The sequence below is a fragment of the Micromys minutus genome (assembly GCF_963924665.1).
Source record: "Micromys minutus genome assembly, chromosome: 21".
NCBI classification, from domain to species: Eukaryota; Metazoa; Chordata; class Mammalia; order Rodentia; family Muridae; genus Micromys; species Micromys minutus.
The window spans coordinates 38,024,195-38,040,316 of record NC_137956.1 but is presented as its reverse complement, the minus strand read 5'-3'; the positions used below and the strand labels follow the sequence as shown (position 1 = coordinate 38,040,316).

The 16,122-nt window shown below is 38.4% G+C and overlaps 1 protein-coding gene and 1 pseudogene across 2 annotated transcripts in view; one reads left to right on the top strand and one right to left on the bottom strand.

The window, feature by feature from the left end:
* Positions 1–16,122, top strand: part of DOCK3 (dedicator of cytokinesis 3) — a 331,413-nt gene that overhangs the window by 23,094 nt on the left and 292,197 nt on the right. The window contains exon 2 of the mRNA XM_080933917.1: positions 15,310–15,393. Coding sequence (XP_080790043.1) covers positions 15,310–15,393 — 84 coding nt within the window. The remainder of the gene's footprint in view (positions 1–15,309; positions 15,394–16,122) is intronic.
* On the bottom strand, positions 7,568–7,850 carry LOC308433857 (small ubiquitin-related modifier 2-like; annotated as a pseudogene). Its single transcript has one exon. The product of its transcript is annotated as a small ubiquitin-related modifier 2-like (transcript).

Genomic DNA, 16,122 nt, shown 5'->3' with positions numbered 1-16,122 from the left:
TAGCATGTGTCTTTTTATTGGGGAATTGATATGGGGAAATACCAGTGACCAATGATTAACTCCTGTTACTTAGTTGTTGCACATGGTGGTTTTCTCTCTTTTTCTTTTTCTTCCTTGCTCCTCAGTGTGTGTGTGTGTGTGTGTGTGTGTGTGTGTGTGTGTGTGTGTGTGTGTACACGTCCTCATGTACTCATACACACACACACACACACACACACACACACACACACTCCTTTGTTTTTTTTCTGGTGTGAGATTACTTATTTCCTGTGATTTTTATGGGTATTATTAATACCTTTGGGTTGCAGTTTTCCTTCTCATATCTTCTGTAGGTTTGGATTTATAGATATTATTTAAATTTGACTTTATCATGGAATATCTTGTTTTCTCCATCTGTGGTGATTGAAAGTTTTGCTGGGTAGTCTCAGCTGGCATATGTGGCCTCTTAGAGTTTGGCAGGGCATCTTTTCAGTCTATTCTGGCTTTTAGAGTCTCCATTGAGAAGTCAGGTTAATTCTAATAGGTCTATCTTTATATTTTTTAATTTTAAAATTTTATTACTTTTATTGTTTTACAATTCAGTCGTTATCCCACTTCCGGTCCACCCTCTGACAGTTTCTCATCCCATTCTTACTCCCCCTTGTATCCAAGAGGTTGTTCCTCCTACCTTACACATTCTAGGACACCCCACACCCATTCCAGGCTTTTCCACACCCTCGGCCCTCAAGTCTCTCTAGGGGTAGGTGAGTCTTCTCTCACTGAGGCCAGACCAGGCAGTCCTCTGTTGTATATGTGTGTGTGTGGGGCACAGACCAGCTCCTGTATGCTGCTTGATTGGTGGCTCAGTGTCTGAGGGATCTTGGGGATCCAGGTTAGTTGAGACTGCTGATCTTCCTATGGGGTCACCCTCCTCCTTAGCTTCTTCCAGCCTTTCCTTATGCTCCAATGGTTAGGTGTAAGTATCTGCATCTTTTTCAGTCAGCTTCTTGTTGGGTCTCTTGGAGGACAGATATGTTAGGCTCCTGTCTGTAAGTATACCATACATTAATAGTGTCAGACCTTGGAGCCTCTCCATGAGATGGATCCCAAGTTGGGCCAGTGACTGGACTTCCTTCCCTCAGTTTCTTCTCCATTTTTGTCCCTGCAGTTCTTTTAAACAGGAACAATTCTGGGTCAGAGTTTTTGACTGTGGGATGGCAACCCCATCCCTGCACTTGATGTCCATCTTTCTACTGGAGGTAAAAAGTTCCCTCTTCAAGTTCCCTCTCCCCACTGTTGTGCATTTCATATAAGATCCCTCCCTTTGGGTCCTGAGAATCTCTTACCTCCCAAGTCTCTGGTACAATCTAGAGCTCCCCTCCCCCACTTCCTACCCTCTGAGGTTGCTTATTTCCATTTATTCTGCTGGCCCTCAGGGCTTCTCTCCTGCCCCCCAATACCTGATCATGGTCCCCCTTTTCACTTCCCCTCCCCTGTCCCACCTAGGTGCCTCCCTCTCTCTGCCTCCAGTGATTGCTTTCTTCTCCCTCCCAAGTCAGATTGAGGGATCCTCACTTGGGCCCTTCTGCTTGTTAATCTTTAGTTCTGTGGATTGTATCCTGGGTATTCTGTACATTTTTGGCTAATATCCACTTACTAGTGAGTACATACCATAAATGCCCTTTTGGGTCTGAGTTACCTCACTCAGGATGCTATTTTCTAGTTCCATCCATTTGCCTGCAAAACTCAGGATGTCCTTGTTCTTAATAGCTGAATAGTATTCCATTGTGTAAATGAACCACATTTTCTTTATCCATTCTTACATTGTGGGACATCGGGTTGTTTCTAGCATCTGGCCCTCACAGATAAACTCTCTATGAACATAGTAGAGCACTTGGCCCCTGTGGCATGGTGTGACATCTTTTGGGTGTATGCTGGGTCTTCAGGTAGATCTATTCCTAATTTTCGAGGAACTTTCAGTTTGATTTTTAGAATGGTTGTACCAGTTTGCAATCCCATCAGCAATGGAGTAGTGTTGCTCTTTCTTCACAAACTCACCAACATGTGCTGTCATCTGAGTTTTTGATCTTAGCCATTCTGATTGGCATAAGGTGGAATCTCAGGGTCATTCTGATTTACATTTTCCTGATCACTAATAATGTTGAACATTTCTTTGCTTCTTGGCCATTCAAAATTCCTCTGTTGTAAATTTTCTGTTTAGTTATATACCTCATTTTTTATTGGGTTGTTTGTTTGTTTTGTTTTTTTTTTTGGTGGTTACTTTCTTGAGTTCTTTATATATTTTAGATATTAGCCCTCTATGGGATGTGGGGTTAGTGAAGATTTTTTTCCCCCCAATCTGTAGGTTGCTGATTTGTCCTATTGACTGTGTCCTTTGCCTTATAGAAGCTTTCAATTTCATGAGGTCCCATTTATCAGTTCTTGATCTTAGAGCTTGAGACATTGGAATTCTATTTTGCACTCCCTTACCCCCTTGCCAATGAGTTTGAGGCTGTTTCCCACTTTGTTCAATTCGGTGTATCTGTTTTTTTGTTGAGGTCCTTGATCCACTTGGACTTGAGCATTGTGTAAGGTGACAAATATGGATCCATTTTCTTTTTTTTTTACATACTAATTGCTAGTTAGACCAGCACCATTTATTGAAAATACTTTTCTTTTTTGCACTGTATGGATTTGGATTCTTTGTAAAAGATAAAGTGTTCATAAGTGTGTAGTTTTACTTCTGTCTTTTCAATTCTATTCCATTGATCAACCTGTTTATCTCTGTATTAATACCATGAAGTTTTTTTAAAATCACTATTGCTTGAGGTCAGGGATGGTGATTTCCCCAGAAGTTATGTTGCTTGCTCTTTTCCACCTGTAGCGTTTAACATTTTTCTTTGTTCTGTATATTTAGTGCTTTGATTTTTATGTAGAGAGAGGATTATTTTTCTGGTTTAACTTAATTGGTATTCTGTAAGATTCTTGTACTTTTATAGGCATTTTCTTCTTTAGGCCAGGAAAGTTTTCTTCTATGATTTTGTTGAAAATATTTTCTGGGCTTTTGAACTGGGCTCTTCTATTTCTATCATTTTTAGGTTTGGTCTTTTCACAGTGTCCCAGATGTCATAGATCTTTTGTATCAGGAACATTGTAGGTTTAACATTTTATTTTAAAACCAAAGTATCAATTTCTTATGTTCTTTTTATTGCATATTTTATGTATTTACATTTCAAATGTTATCCCCCCATCATCCCCTGCCCCTTTCTACTTCTATGAAGATGCTCCCATTCCTACTCACCTACTCCCGCTTCAACACCCTGGCATTCCCCTACACTGAGGCATTGAGCCTTCATAGGACCTAGGGCTTCTCCTCCTATTGATGGCAGAAAATGCCATCCTTTGCTACATTTGTGGCTGGAGCTATGGGTCCCTCAATGTGTACACTTTGGTGGTTTAGTTCCTGGAAACTCTGGGGAATTGGTTGGTTGATATTATTGTTCTTCCTATGGGTTGCAAACCCCTTCAGCTCCTTTAGTCCTTTCTCTAACTCCTCCATTGGGGTCCCTGTGCTCAGTCTAATGGTTAGGAGCTAGCATCCTCATTTGTATCAGTAAGGCTCTGGCAGAGCCTTTCAAGAGACATCCCTATTAGACTTCTGTCAGCATGCACTTTTTGGAGTCAGCAGTAGTGACTGGGTTTGGTGGCTGCATATGGGATGGATCCCCAGGTGGGGCAGTCTCTGGATGACCTTTCCTTCCATCCCTGCTCTACTCTTGGACACTATATTTCCTCCCTTGAGTATTTTGTTTCCCCTTTTAAGATGGACTCAAACATCCACATTTGGTCTTCTTCTTGAGCTTTATATGGTCTATGAATTGTTTCTTGGCTATTCCATACTTTTGGGCTAATATTCACTTATCAGTGGGTGCATACCATGTGTATTATTTTGTGATTGGGTTACCTCATTCAGGATATTTTCTAGTTCCATCCATTTGCAACCCATAGGAATTTCATGTAGCCATTGTTTTTAATAGCTGAGTAGTACTTTCTTGTGTAATTGTACCACATTTTCTGTATCCATTCCTCTGTTGAAGAATATCTGGGTTCTTTCTAGCTTCTGGCTATTATTTTTTTATTAGAAATTTTCTTTACGTATATTTCAAATGTTATCCCCTTTCTCAGGTTCCCCTCTGGAATCCCTCCTATCCCATTCCCTTCCCCCTGCTTCTATGAGAATGTTCCACCACCCACCCCCTCTCTCCCATCTTCCCACCCTGGCATTCCCCTACACTGGGTTATTGAGCCTCCACAGGGCCAAGGACCTCTCCTCTCCTTGATGCCTGATAAGGCCATCCTCTACTACATAAACTGCTGGAACTATGGATCCCTCCATGTGTACTCTTTGGTTGGTGGTTTAGTCTCTGGGAGATCTGGAGATCTGTTTGGTTGATACTGTTGTTCTTCCTGTGGGGTTATAAATAAGGCTGCCATCAACATGTGGTACATGTGTCCTTGTTATATGTTGAGTATCTTTTGGGTGTATGCCCAGGAATGATATAGCTGGGTCCTTAGGTAGTACTATGTCCAATTTTCTGAGGAATTGCCAGACTGATTTCCAGAGTTTTTATGTTCTTTTACACCTGAGACTTCTCTTCTATCTCTTGTATTCTGTTGGTGATACTTTTTGTCTGTATTTTCTGTTTGCTTATGTAGTTTTTTTTTTTTTTTTATCTCCAGGATTCCCTCAGTTTTTGTGTTTTTTAAAATTGCTTCTATTTTTATTTTTGGGTCTTGAATAGTTTTATTTATTTCCTTCACCTGTTTGTGTTTGCTTTCACTAAGGAATTTATTCATTTCCTCTTTGAAGATCTCATCATCTTTATAAAATTGGCTTTAAGGTCGTTTTTTTTTTGTGTTTCAGCTGTGTTAGAATATTTAGGGGTTTCTGTAAAAGGATGGCTGGACTCTGGTGTTACTATATTGCCCTGGCTGTTGTTGACTTGTGGTATTACAATGGGGTCTGTGTTTGGGATGAATATAAGTCTTGGTGCTTATTTATGAATTTGTTTTTGTTCGATGGGTATTTTGTTTTTTGGTTTCTGTTTCATCTAAGGTCTTTTGGTTATTGTGGCCTTTATTTCTGATGGGTTATGTGACCTATAGTCCAGCATGGAGTCTCTATTAGAGCTGGGGGCTGTACTTCTGGGAGCTACTGTGGTCTTTGGTCTAGCATGTCATCTCTGTTCTTCTGACTGGTATATCCTGCACCTGTTCTTACTGAAATATCCTGTACTTGAGCAGTGGCTATCTGCCTGTGTTCAAGTGGGCATGGCCATGGCGTGGGTGTGGGTGGGTGTAGGTGTAGGTGGTGGAGTGAGAAGTGGTATCAACAGAGTGGGTCTTTAGGCTCCTATCTTAATGGTTTTGACTGGAATGGCTTACATCTGCATCGTGGATCGATTATTCATTCTTATACATAGAAGAATTTCAAAGACTTTTAAGAAACTAATTTTACAAAAATTTGTAGAATAGTGTTAGCTATTATGGACAAGTTGTATACAAGTGTATATTTCATATAAACAATAACATTTTATAATATTTTGTTAGGGAAAAGCACACACACACACATTCACAGAAAAATGTTTCAAATAGCATAATTTTTCAGATGACACATTTTTTCCTGATGCCTTTTTAAGTCTGTAAAATATTAAGAGATCAAAATTATACCATAGGTAATGAAACTTTTAAAAAGTTAAAAAATTATTTTATGTGTATGAAATTTGCATCTCTCTTTCTCTCTCTCTCTATAATATATATATATATATATATATATATATATATATATATATATATATATATATATATCTCCATGCACCACATGCAGGCAGTGCCCTTGAGGATTAAAATGGAGGGTTGGATCGCCAGAAATGGAATTACGGATGGTTATGTGCCACCATATGGATGCTGGGGCTCATACCTGGGTCTTTTAGAAGAGCAGCTGGCGGTGCTATTAACCATGGAGCTATTTCTCCAGCTCCATATTGAAACTTTTTATAGAAAGTAGGTAGGATTTCCTAAGGCTCATCATTATCCATTTTAAGCACTTTCCAGTTGGGTAGTAGCAAGTCCAGTGCAGCATAAAAAGATTCCATTGTTTGTGTCAGTTAGTAGAACTGCATGGATGGGAGAAATCCTCTCATTAGCCTTCTATAATTTACTATCTCTATAAGTTGTTCCTCATTCTCATCCAGGGTACTGGCATGGAGCTGCCTTGCATTTATGTGTTCCCAGGGTGTAATCTCAAGTTATTTAGCCCAACTCAGGGCCAAGGGAAAGCAGGGCCTTGCTCTGGCCTGCAGTGCCCATTGTTGAGGCTGGCTCTGGTTGCGGCTACTGTTATTGTCAGCTATATTTGGCTTCTGGGAAGGCCCTGGGTGAACAACAGCTGTTACTGGTATTTTTGAGTGCATTAACTTGATATGTCTTTGAATTTGTAAACATTTTTAGACTATATAAAGTTCATAAAGTTCAGATACATAGTTAATATGCTTCTGAAAGTCATATGGATACATAGGGTATTATTTAAAGATAGTTGCTTACAAAGCAGTTATTTAAAAGACTTCAACACAGATACTTAAATGGATTTCAGCTTTGCTAAGTAATTTGCTGTCCAAGTTTGAAATGCTAAAATAACAAGACAAAACCTTGTCTTTTTTTTTCTTTCTTTTTTTTTCTGTTTTTGGGCAAAGGTTTTTCTGTATAGAGCTGGCTGTCCTGGAATTTACTATTTAGACCAGGGTGTCCTTGATCTCCAAGATCCACCTACCTGCCTCTGCCTCCCTAGTGCTGGGATTAAAGGCACACACTAGTACTACCTGGCCAAAATCTTTAAGTTAAACATAAACTGTCATTAGAGTAGAACAGTGTTTGTACATAAAATTTAAACTATCATAAGATGGCATGTAACTGTTTAGGGGCACAGACTGCCTTATATTTTTCTTAGGTTTCTAACAGACACTTTAAAAAATAACAACCATCCATATTTTCAGAGCCAAGAAACTGAACAGTTAACTTTCTCAGGATCTTCATAATTTCTGAGTTGTTGATAACATGGTTATAAATAACTAGAAAAGAAAACCAAAAATTTGAATTTATTTTGGGCATCTGTTACTTACATTTTGAATTCTTGAAAGCTTGAATTAATCTAATTTATTAAACTCATGAGTATTTTTAAGAGTCTTTTTTTCCATTTTAAATAAGAAGTTTATTTAAACAAGATGCTTGTCTTGAAGGGAAAACTAGGATATTTTCACAGAACCAGTACTTTCTCTAGACCATCTCCATCTGATGTCAACCAAAACAGAACATTGATCATTTAGTTTAAAAAAGGAAAAGAAAAAAGAGCAATATCAATATGCTTATGCACATACACCAGTTGCTTCATGTACAGTAAAGAAATGGGAACAGAGAGCTGGAAACTATAGTATAGTAGTCAGGATGTGGTGGGACCAAAATGAGGTTTTCTAATTGAGAATGTGTTCTTGGTCTATAACAAAATTCTGGAGTAAAGTAGCAGGTTCCCTTTTTAATAGACACTTACTGTCTGCTGCTGGAACACATCAATTTTCATCCTCCATTTCCAGCTGTGCAGGTGTGTCTGTTTCGTTGATTGGTTGCCCATGAAACCAGAATATGCTCTGCCTCATTGACAAACCCTGCCATTCACAACAGGCTTTCATTAGTTTACTAAGTGATGTATGCTTCTTAATCTTAAACTGCACCACAGAACCATCCTGTCATACCATCTTCAAATTAATATGATCGTTGTTCTCAGTCTTGACTCCTTCCTTGGGTTTCTTGTCAGCCATGGTGAGTGCTGGACTCTCCTCAGCTTCCATTTCACAAAAGAGGCACCAGGTTCTCACTGAAGGAGCACACAAGTAGTACCAGGAGCAGCAGCAGTGGATGAGGCAAAAAGGGTGTGTGCTCTCATGCACTTAGTAGAGTCTTAGAGTTCTTTCTAGCTTCTGGCTATTATAAATAAGGCTGCTATGAACATGGTAGATAGAGCATGTGACCTGAAAGAACCCAGATGTCCTTTAATAGAGGAATGGATAAAAAATATGGTACATTTACACAATGGAGTACTACTCAGCTACTAAAAGCAATGACTTTATGAAATTCTTAGGCAAATGGATGGAGCTAGAAAATATCATCTTGAGTGAAGTAACTCAATCACAAAGAACACACATGGTATGCACTCACTGATAAGTGGATATTAGCTCAAAAGCTCAGAATACCCAAGATACAATTCACAGACAACATGAAGCTCAAGAAGGAAGACCCAAGTGTGGGTGCTTCAGTCCTTGGAAGGGAGAAAAAAATATTCACAGGAGGAAATACAGACACAAAGTATGGAGCAGAGAGTGAAGGAAAGGTAATCCAGAGACTGCCCCACCTGAGGATCTATCCCATATACAATCACCAAACCCAGATAATATTGTGGATGCCAAGAAGTGCATGCTGACAGGTGCCTGATATAGCTGTCTTCTGAGAGGCTCTGCCAGAGCCTGACAAATTCAGAGGCGGATACTTGCAGTTGATCATTGGACTGAGCATGGGGACCCCAATGGAGGAGTTAGGGAAAGGACTGAAGGAACTGAAGGGGTTTGCAACCCCATAGGAAAAACAACAATATCAACCAACTAGATCCCCTAGAACTTCTAGGGACTAAACCACCAACCAAAGAGACACATGGAAGGACCCATGGTTCCAGCTGCATATATAGCAGTGGATGGCATCAACAGGAGGAGAGGTTTTTGGTCATGTAAAGGCTTGATGCCCAAGTGTAGGGGAATGCCATGGTGGGGAGGCAGGAGGGAGTGGGTGACTGGGTGAGTGGATGGGGGAGCACCCTTATAGAGGCAGGGGAATAGGTATGGGATGGGGGATTCTAGAGGGGAAACTGGGAAAGGGGATAACATTTGAAATGTAAATAAAGAAAATATCCAAAAATCAATAAAGGGAACTTGTGTTTAAGGGGGCAGGCAGGTGAAGGAGATAGGAGATGGGGGTGGAGGTGGTGGTAGAGGTGGTGGGTGAAGGGTGACAGGATGGATGGAAAGATTGTGGTGGACTGCAGAAGCTTCCCAGGCCTTCCAGGTGCTTCTAGGAACAACTAATGTGTGATGGAGCAGTGGGAAAGATGGAAGAGAAGAACAGTGTGTGAGCAGTGGAGAGAGGCCAGCTGGGAGCTGTAGACAGTGAGTCATGGCAGAGGTCTGTGGTTGACAGTGGAGCATGTATTTTCCTAGTGTGGTTAGTAAGGGTGTGCCTATCTGGGTGGTCTGTGCAGCCTAGATCTTTTGTTGTTGTTGTTTTGTTAGGGGAGCTCACAAATGGGTGTGCAGATATGGAAAGATGGGAAAGTGAGTGTGATGGGATGTATGATGTGAAATTCCAAAAGAATTAATAAAAATACTGTATTGCAAATGTCTTTAAAAGCTATTGTTTTATTCCTGTAACAATACCCAGATGAAGTTTGTAATTGAATGATGTTTTTAAAGTAGTTTAGCAAAATGAAAACTTATAAAACTGGATGAGTAGTTAACTTGTAATTTCTACTGAAATCTCTTAAATCATACACACAGTGAGATGAGGATTCAAGACACACAGTAGAGCAACATTTCCAAACTAATTAACAGGTCAAAATACTAAAATGTTGAGTCTTAGGAAAAAAATGATCAAAAAGAAGATAGTATAAACCAAAGAGACAGATTTATAGAAGTTGAATTTTTGTGAAAGTTTTTGCTTTTCTTTTCCTAAGATACTAGCTATGTAAACTTGAACTGGATAGTGTATTCAATTCTCGTCATTAAAACATTTCTTTTAAAAAGGCTAGGCAAAAAGTAAGGAAGGGTGAGCTGCTGCTGTTTCTTAGCAGCATTGATAGTTCTGTTTAAATGGATAACAGATGAATTTAAGTTAAAACTGTAGGTTTTATAATCAAAGTAAAGGACAAAGGTTAATGAAGATAAATGTCTAGAAGTGATTCTATCATTACAATTATTAGTTCCTTTTTAGAAATTATTCACATATAGCTCATCTAATACCTTAAGCACAGAATCATAACAGAGGGGAGAAGATGCAGCAATGCAGTTTTTAAATATGTAAAATAGCAGTCTATTGTAATACTGCTTTTTCCCAGTAAATTTTATAAACTAAGAAAATACAACTCTTTGAACAAATGGGAATATGAAGAAAATGGTAAGGTATGAGGATGGGGAGAGATGCTGCTTTAATGCCTTGTGCTACAAGATTTGGATTCTTTTTATTAAAAGCAATATGGAAAAAAAAGTTTTAAAATTGATGTTGAAGACGTTATATGCTGCTAATAGCAGTAGATATGCATATTTAAAACCAAAAGGTGAGCAAAATCTCCAGTAGCATTTTCTTCATATTGCATGTGTTGGAGTTACATAGTATAATCTATCTATCTATCTATCTATCTATCTATCTATCTATCTATCTATCTATATCTATAAGACTATCCTGGCTATAAATATAAATATTGAATTTAGTAGTTTACAGAGACCATAGATTCAATGTCTTTTTAATTGAACAGCTTTATTTTAAAAAACAAAGATAAATGTACAGATTTTAAGCATTTTTGGATAAAAGTATACGAATACATTTTGTCAGTACTTGTTCTTTTAAAGGTTTGACAGTGTGCATTAAGATCTTACTAGTTACAATGAGCATAAAGTACATGTAAAACAAGATGTAACCTGGAATTAGTCAAAGTATTCTTGGTGTGTAAAGATTAAGCATAATTAATGGTTTTTCATTTTCTTCTTTTTCCTTTTGGCCTTTGTTTTTTCTTGAACTTCATATAGTTTGTGAGTTGTTTCTGGGGTGTTCAGAACTTTCTGGGGTTAGTATACAATTATCAGTGACTGCATATTATATCTGTTCTTTTGTGACTGGGTGATCTCACTCAGGATGATATTCTCTAGATTTATCCATTTTCTTATATTTTTGGTTGTGAGCCTAGCCTTTAACGGCTGAGCCATCTCTCCAGCCCTATCCATTTTCTTAAGAATTCATAAAGTCATTGTTTCTGATAGCTGAGTAGTACTCCATTGTGTAAATGTACCACATTTTTGTATCCATTCATCTACTGAAGGACATCTGGGTTCTTTCCAGCTTCTGGCTATTATAAATAGGGCTGCTATGAACATTGTGGTGCATGTGTCTTTGTTGTATGTTGGAGCATCTCTGGGGTATATGCCCAGAAGTAGAGTAACTGGGTCTTCAGGTAGTATGTCCAATTTTCTGAGGAATCACCAGACTGATTTCCAGAGTGGTTGTACCAGTTTACAACTCCACCAACAGTGGAGAAGTGTTCCTCTTTCTCTGCATCCTCACCAGCTTCTGCTGTCATCTGAATTTTTGATCTTAGCCATTCTGATTGGTGTGAGGTGGAATCTCAGGGTTGTTTTGATTTGCATTTCCCTGATGACTAAGGATGTCTAGCACTTCCTTAGATGCTTCTCAGCCATTCAATATTCCTCAATTGAGAACTTTTTGTTTAGCTCTGTACCCCATTTTATAATAGGATTGTTTGATTCTCTGGTGTCTAGCTTCTTGAGTTCTTTCTATACCTTGGATATTAGGCCTCTATCTGATGTGGGGTTGGTAAAGATCTTTTCCCACTCTGTTGGCTGCCGTTTTGTTTTCTTGACAGTGTCCTTAGCTTTATAGAAACTTTGCAATCTCATTAAGTCCGATTTGTCAATATTTGATCTTAGAGCATGAGCCATTGGTGATCTGTTCAGGAAATTTTCTCCTGTGCCTTTGTGTTCTAAGGTTTTCCCTACTTTCTCTTCTAACAATTTCAGTGTACCTGGTTTAATGTGGAGATCTTTGATCTACTTACACTTGAGCTTTGTACAAGGAGATAAGAAAGGGTCTATTTTCATTCGTCTGCATGCTGATTGCCAGTTGGACCAACACCATTTGTTGAAGAGGCTGTCCTCTTTCTATTGAATGTTTACAGCTTCTTTGTCAAAAATCAAGTGACCATATATGTGAGGGCTCATTTCTGGATCTTCTATTCTATTGCATTGATCCACATGCCTATCTCTGTACCAGTACCATGCAGTTTTTAGCATAATTGCCTTGTAATATAGCTTGAGGTCAGGGATGGTGATTCCCGCAGATGTTTTCTTGTTGTAGAGGATGGATTTTGCTATTCTAGGTCTTTTGTTATTCCAGATGAAATTGCACATTGCTCTTTCTAACTCTATGAAGAATTAGGTTGGAATTTTGATGGGGATTGCATTGAATCTGTTGATTGCTTTTGGTAAGATGGCAATTTAAAAAATGTTTATCCTTCCAATCCATGAGCATGGGAGATCTTTCCATTTTCTGAGATCTTCCTCGATTTCCTTCTTTAGAGGTTTGAAGTTCTTGTCATACAGGTCCTTCACTTGCTTAATTAGTCACACCAAGGTATTTCATAGTTTTTGTGACTATTGTGAAGGGTATCTTTTCCCTAATTTCTTTCTCAGCATGTTTGTCCTTTGAGTAGCGGAAGGCTACTGATTTGTTTGAGTTAATTTTACATCTAGCCACTTTGCTGAACTTGTTTATCAGCTGTAGGAGTTCTCTGGTGGAATTTTTGGGGTCACTTAAGTACACTATCATGTCATCTGCAAAGAGTGATGTCTTTACTTCTTCCTTTCTGATTTGTATCCCTTTGATTTCCTTTTGCTGTCTAATTGCTCCGGCCAGGACTTCCAGTACTATGTTGAACAGGTAGGGGGAGAGTGGGCAGCCTTGTGGAGTCCCAGATTTTAGTGGGATTGCTTCAAGTTTCCCACTGTTAAGTTTGATGTTGGCTGTTGGTTTGCTGTATATTGCTTTTATTATGTTTAGGTATGGGCCTTGGATTCCTGTTCTTTCCAGGACTTTTAACATGAAGGGGTGTTGAATTTTGTCAAATGCTTTCTCAGCATCTAGTGAGATGACCATGTGGTTTTCTTCTTTGAGTTTGTTTATATGGTGGATTTTATTGATGGATTTCCATATATTAAACCACCTCTGCATTCCACGGATGAAGCCTACTTGATCATGTTGAATGATTGTTTTGATGTGTTCTTGGATTCGGTTTGCAAGGATTTTGTTGAGTATTTTTGCATCAATGTTTATAAGTGAGATTGGTCTGAAGTTCTCTTTCCTTGTAGGGTCTTAGTGTGGTTTAGGAACGAGGGTTATTGTGACCTCAAAAAATGAGTTAGGTAGTGTTCCATCAGATTCTATTTTGTGGAATAGTTTGGAGAGTATTGGTATTAGGTTGTCAATTAATGTCTGATAAAATTCTGCACTGAACCCATCTGTACCTGGGCTTTTTTTGGTTGGGAGGTTTTTGATGACTGCTTCTATTTCTTTAGGTGTTATGGGATTATTTAGATGGTTTACCTGGTCCTGGTTTCACTTTAGTATCTGGTATCTGTCTAGGAATTCATCCATTTACTCCAGATTTTTCAGCTTTGTTGAGTATAGCCTTTTGTAGTAGGATCTGATGATTTCTTAAATTTCCTGTTTCAGTTATTATGTCTCCACTTTCCTTTCTGATTTTGTTAATTTGGACACTCCCTCTTTGCCCCCTAGTTAGTCTGGCTAAGGGTTTATCAATCTTGTTAATTTTCTCAAAGAACCAGCTCTTGGTTTTGTTGATTCTTTGAATGGTTCTTTTTGTTTCTGTTTGGTCAATTTCTGCTCTGAGTTTGATTATTTCTTGTCATCTCCTCCTCTTAGGTGTATCTGCTTCCTTTTGTTCTAGAGCTTTCAACTGTGCTGTCAAGTTGCTAGTGTATGCTCTCTCCAGTTTCTTTTTGGAAGCACTCAGAGCTATGAGTTTTCCTCTCAGTACTGCTTTAATTGCATCTCATAGGTTTGGGTATGTTGTGTTTTTGTTTTCATTAAATAGATTGAACGTCTTTGTGAACCACACAGGCTTTCTATTTTTTTCTAACAACTTCCAATATGTTTAGTCCTTTTTTTCCATTTTCCTTTTCTCTTGTACCCAAAATAAGAATTGTACCCATAGACAGCTTGTTTCCATTTTTTTTTTCAAATTTACCATGGTCTTGAGTCTCCTGAGTCTATTTCCAAATTCCCCAAATAGCAAGAATAAGAACCTCCTATTATCTTCTGTTTTCTGGAAGAAAACTTTGGCTGCCCAGGCTTTAGGCTTTGTCTTTTTTCCAGCATGAGAGTTCTGTACAATCATGGTTTCTTGAAGTCCATTGTCTCAGTAGTCTGACTGAGGGACAGAGGGTCTCTTTAGAATTTCTTCTTCTACATCTGGCCCATCGCACTTCTACTTCCTGAGTGCTGCAATTATAAGTGTGTTACGCGTCCAGTCAGGCAGTAGTGCTTTGTTTGTTCCTTTGGTGGCAGTTTCATGTTTTGTTGATTATTTGTGATCTTTTTTTAGCTTTTGTGCTTGTATTTGAAGAAATAAATGTTTTTTCCTCCAGTCTTTATACATGTTTGTTGTGCCATGGCAAACTCTGTCAAGTCTCTCTGTCTAGAGAGACTTAATGGGCCATTTGGCAGGTTCTGCAGGTGGCCTTAATTATGGAGTTCTTGGATTCCTGGATGGCTTGGTGTGCTTTGATTAGCATGTGGGTAGTAGATTTTTTTTTCAAGAGTTTGGTCTGGGGGCTTAGTTCTCAGGTGTGTGCTTGGAGCATGGTACTAGTCTTCAGCCATATTCCTTGAAGGCTGGCTTAGTGCTGGGATGATCCTTTAGGTGTTTGGAGGCTGGTCTAGCATACAAAGGGTCATCAGGACTGCTATAGAAGTTGGGTCAGTTTGTAGTCTACAGTAGTACAGTAGCTAACCTGTCAGAGTAGATTTTGAGTTCTATCTATTGATGCTGTTCTGATACTGGGCCTGAATTCTTGGTCTGTTGCTTGGCTAATCTGTTAATCAGGATTACTGACACATGTTTGCTCAGATAGGGTATGTAAAACTAGGTCATGCTGAGGGACAGGAAGAGTGTTTATACATGAAATATTTTTATATAGGAACACATGCACACCACTCAGGAATAATCATTGTGCCACAATGTATGTAACTTTCTGACTTACTTAATGATATTACCATTCACAATATATTGACTATATTAAAGAGGCTTACATATTAAACAGGAATCATTAAATAATGGAGAATTTATATTGAAAATTCAGTTCTTAATTCAGTGACTCTGACTATTTAAAATATTACTAACTAATATGTTTATTCTTACTTTTCTAGTGATATGCAGCTTTCGAGGATCTGTCCCTCAAGGCCTGGTCTTAGAAATTGGAGAAACAGTTCAGATTCTTGAAAAATGTGAAGGTAAGTGTGAGCCAACAAAACACATAAATAGTGATCAATTACAGTTATGGTTATTCTAAAAGATTTTTAGCAATCCTTATGAAATCATTATTAAACATACTACATACTGTTAAAATATTTCCCATTTTATATTCAACAAAAGGTGGTTCTAAAATAGTAACAGACATTTCTGGCCTTCAGAATACTAATTTTACATATTATATCATGGTCATTTTTAATTTCTACTTGTACTTACCTGCATTGAATGAATTGTTATTAGTTCTTCTTTGTCTTTCTGTCAGTTGGCTAGATATCTTTATTTGTAGTAAGGCAAATATATGCTCCAGTGAAGTCTGGCTCCACTACTATCCTTTTATATATGTATCTCATTTTATTATGGCATTTTTGCATTATGAAAACATAGTCTTCAAAATTCTGCAGCAAAATTAAGTTAGAAATTATACAGAATTAAAGCATTAACAAAAAGTTAGGGGACTTGGAAGATAGCTCAGATGTTAAAGTATCTACTGCTCATACAGAGGAATCTGAGTTTGGATCCCCACTACACATCTATAACCCTAGCACTGGGGGCACAGACAAGCTGGAGCCAGCCAGCTTAGCTGAATATCTGAATTTTACATTTAGTGAGGGTTTCTGTATAAAAATTATAATTTGGCAGGGGCTAGAGATATAGCTCAGAGGTTTATGCAGTGTGTTTTAGAGAACTCAGTTTCTAGTCCCAGCATAGGA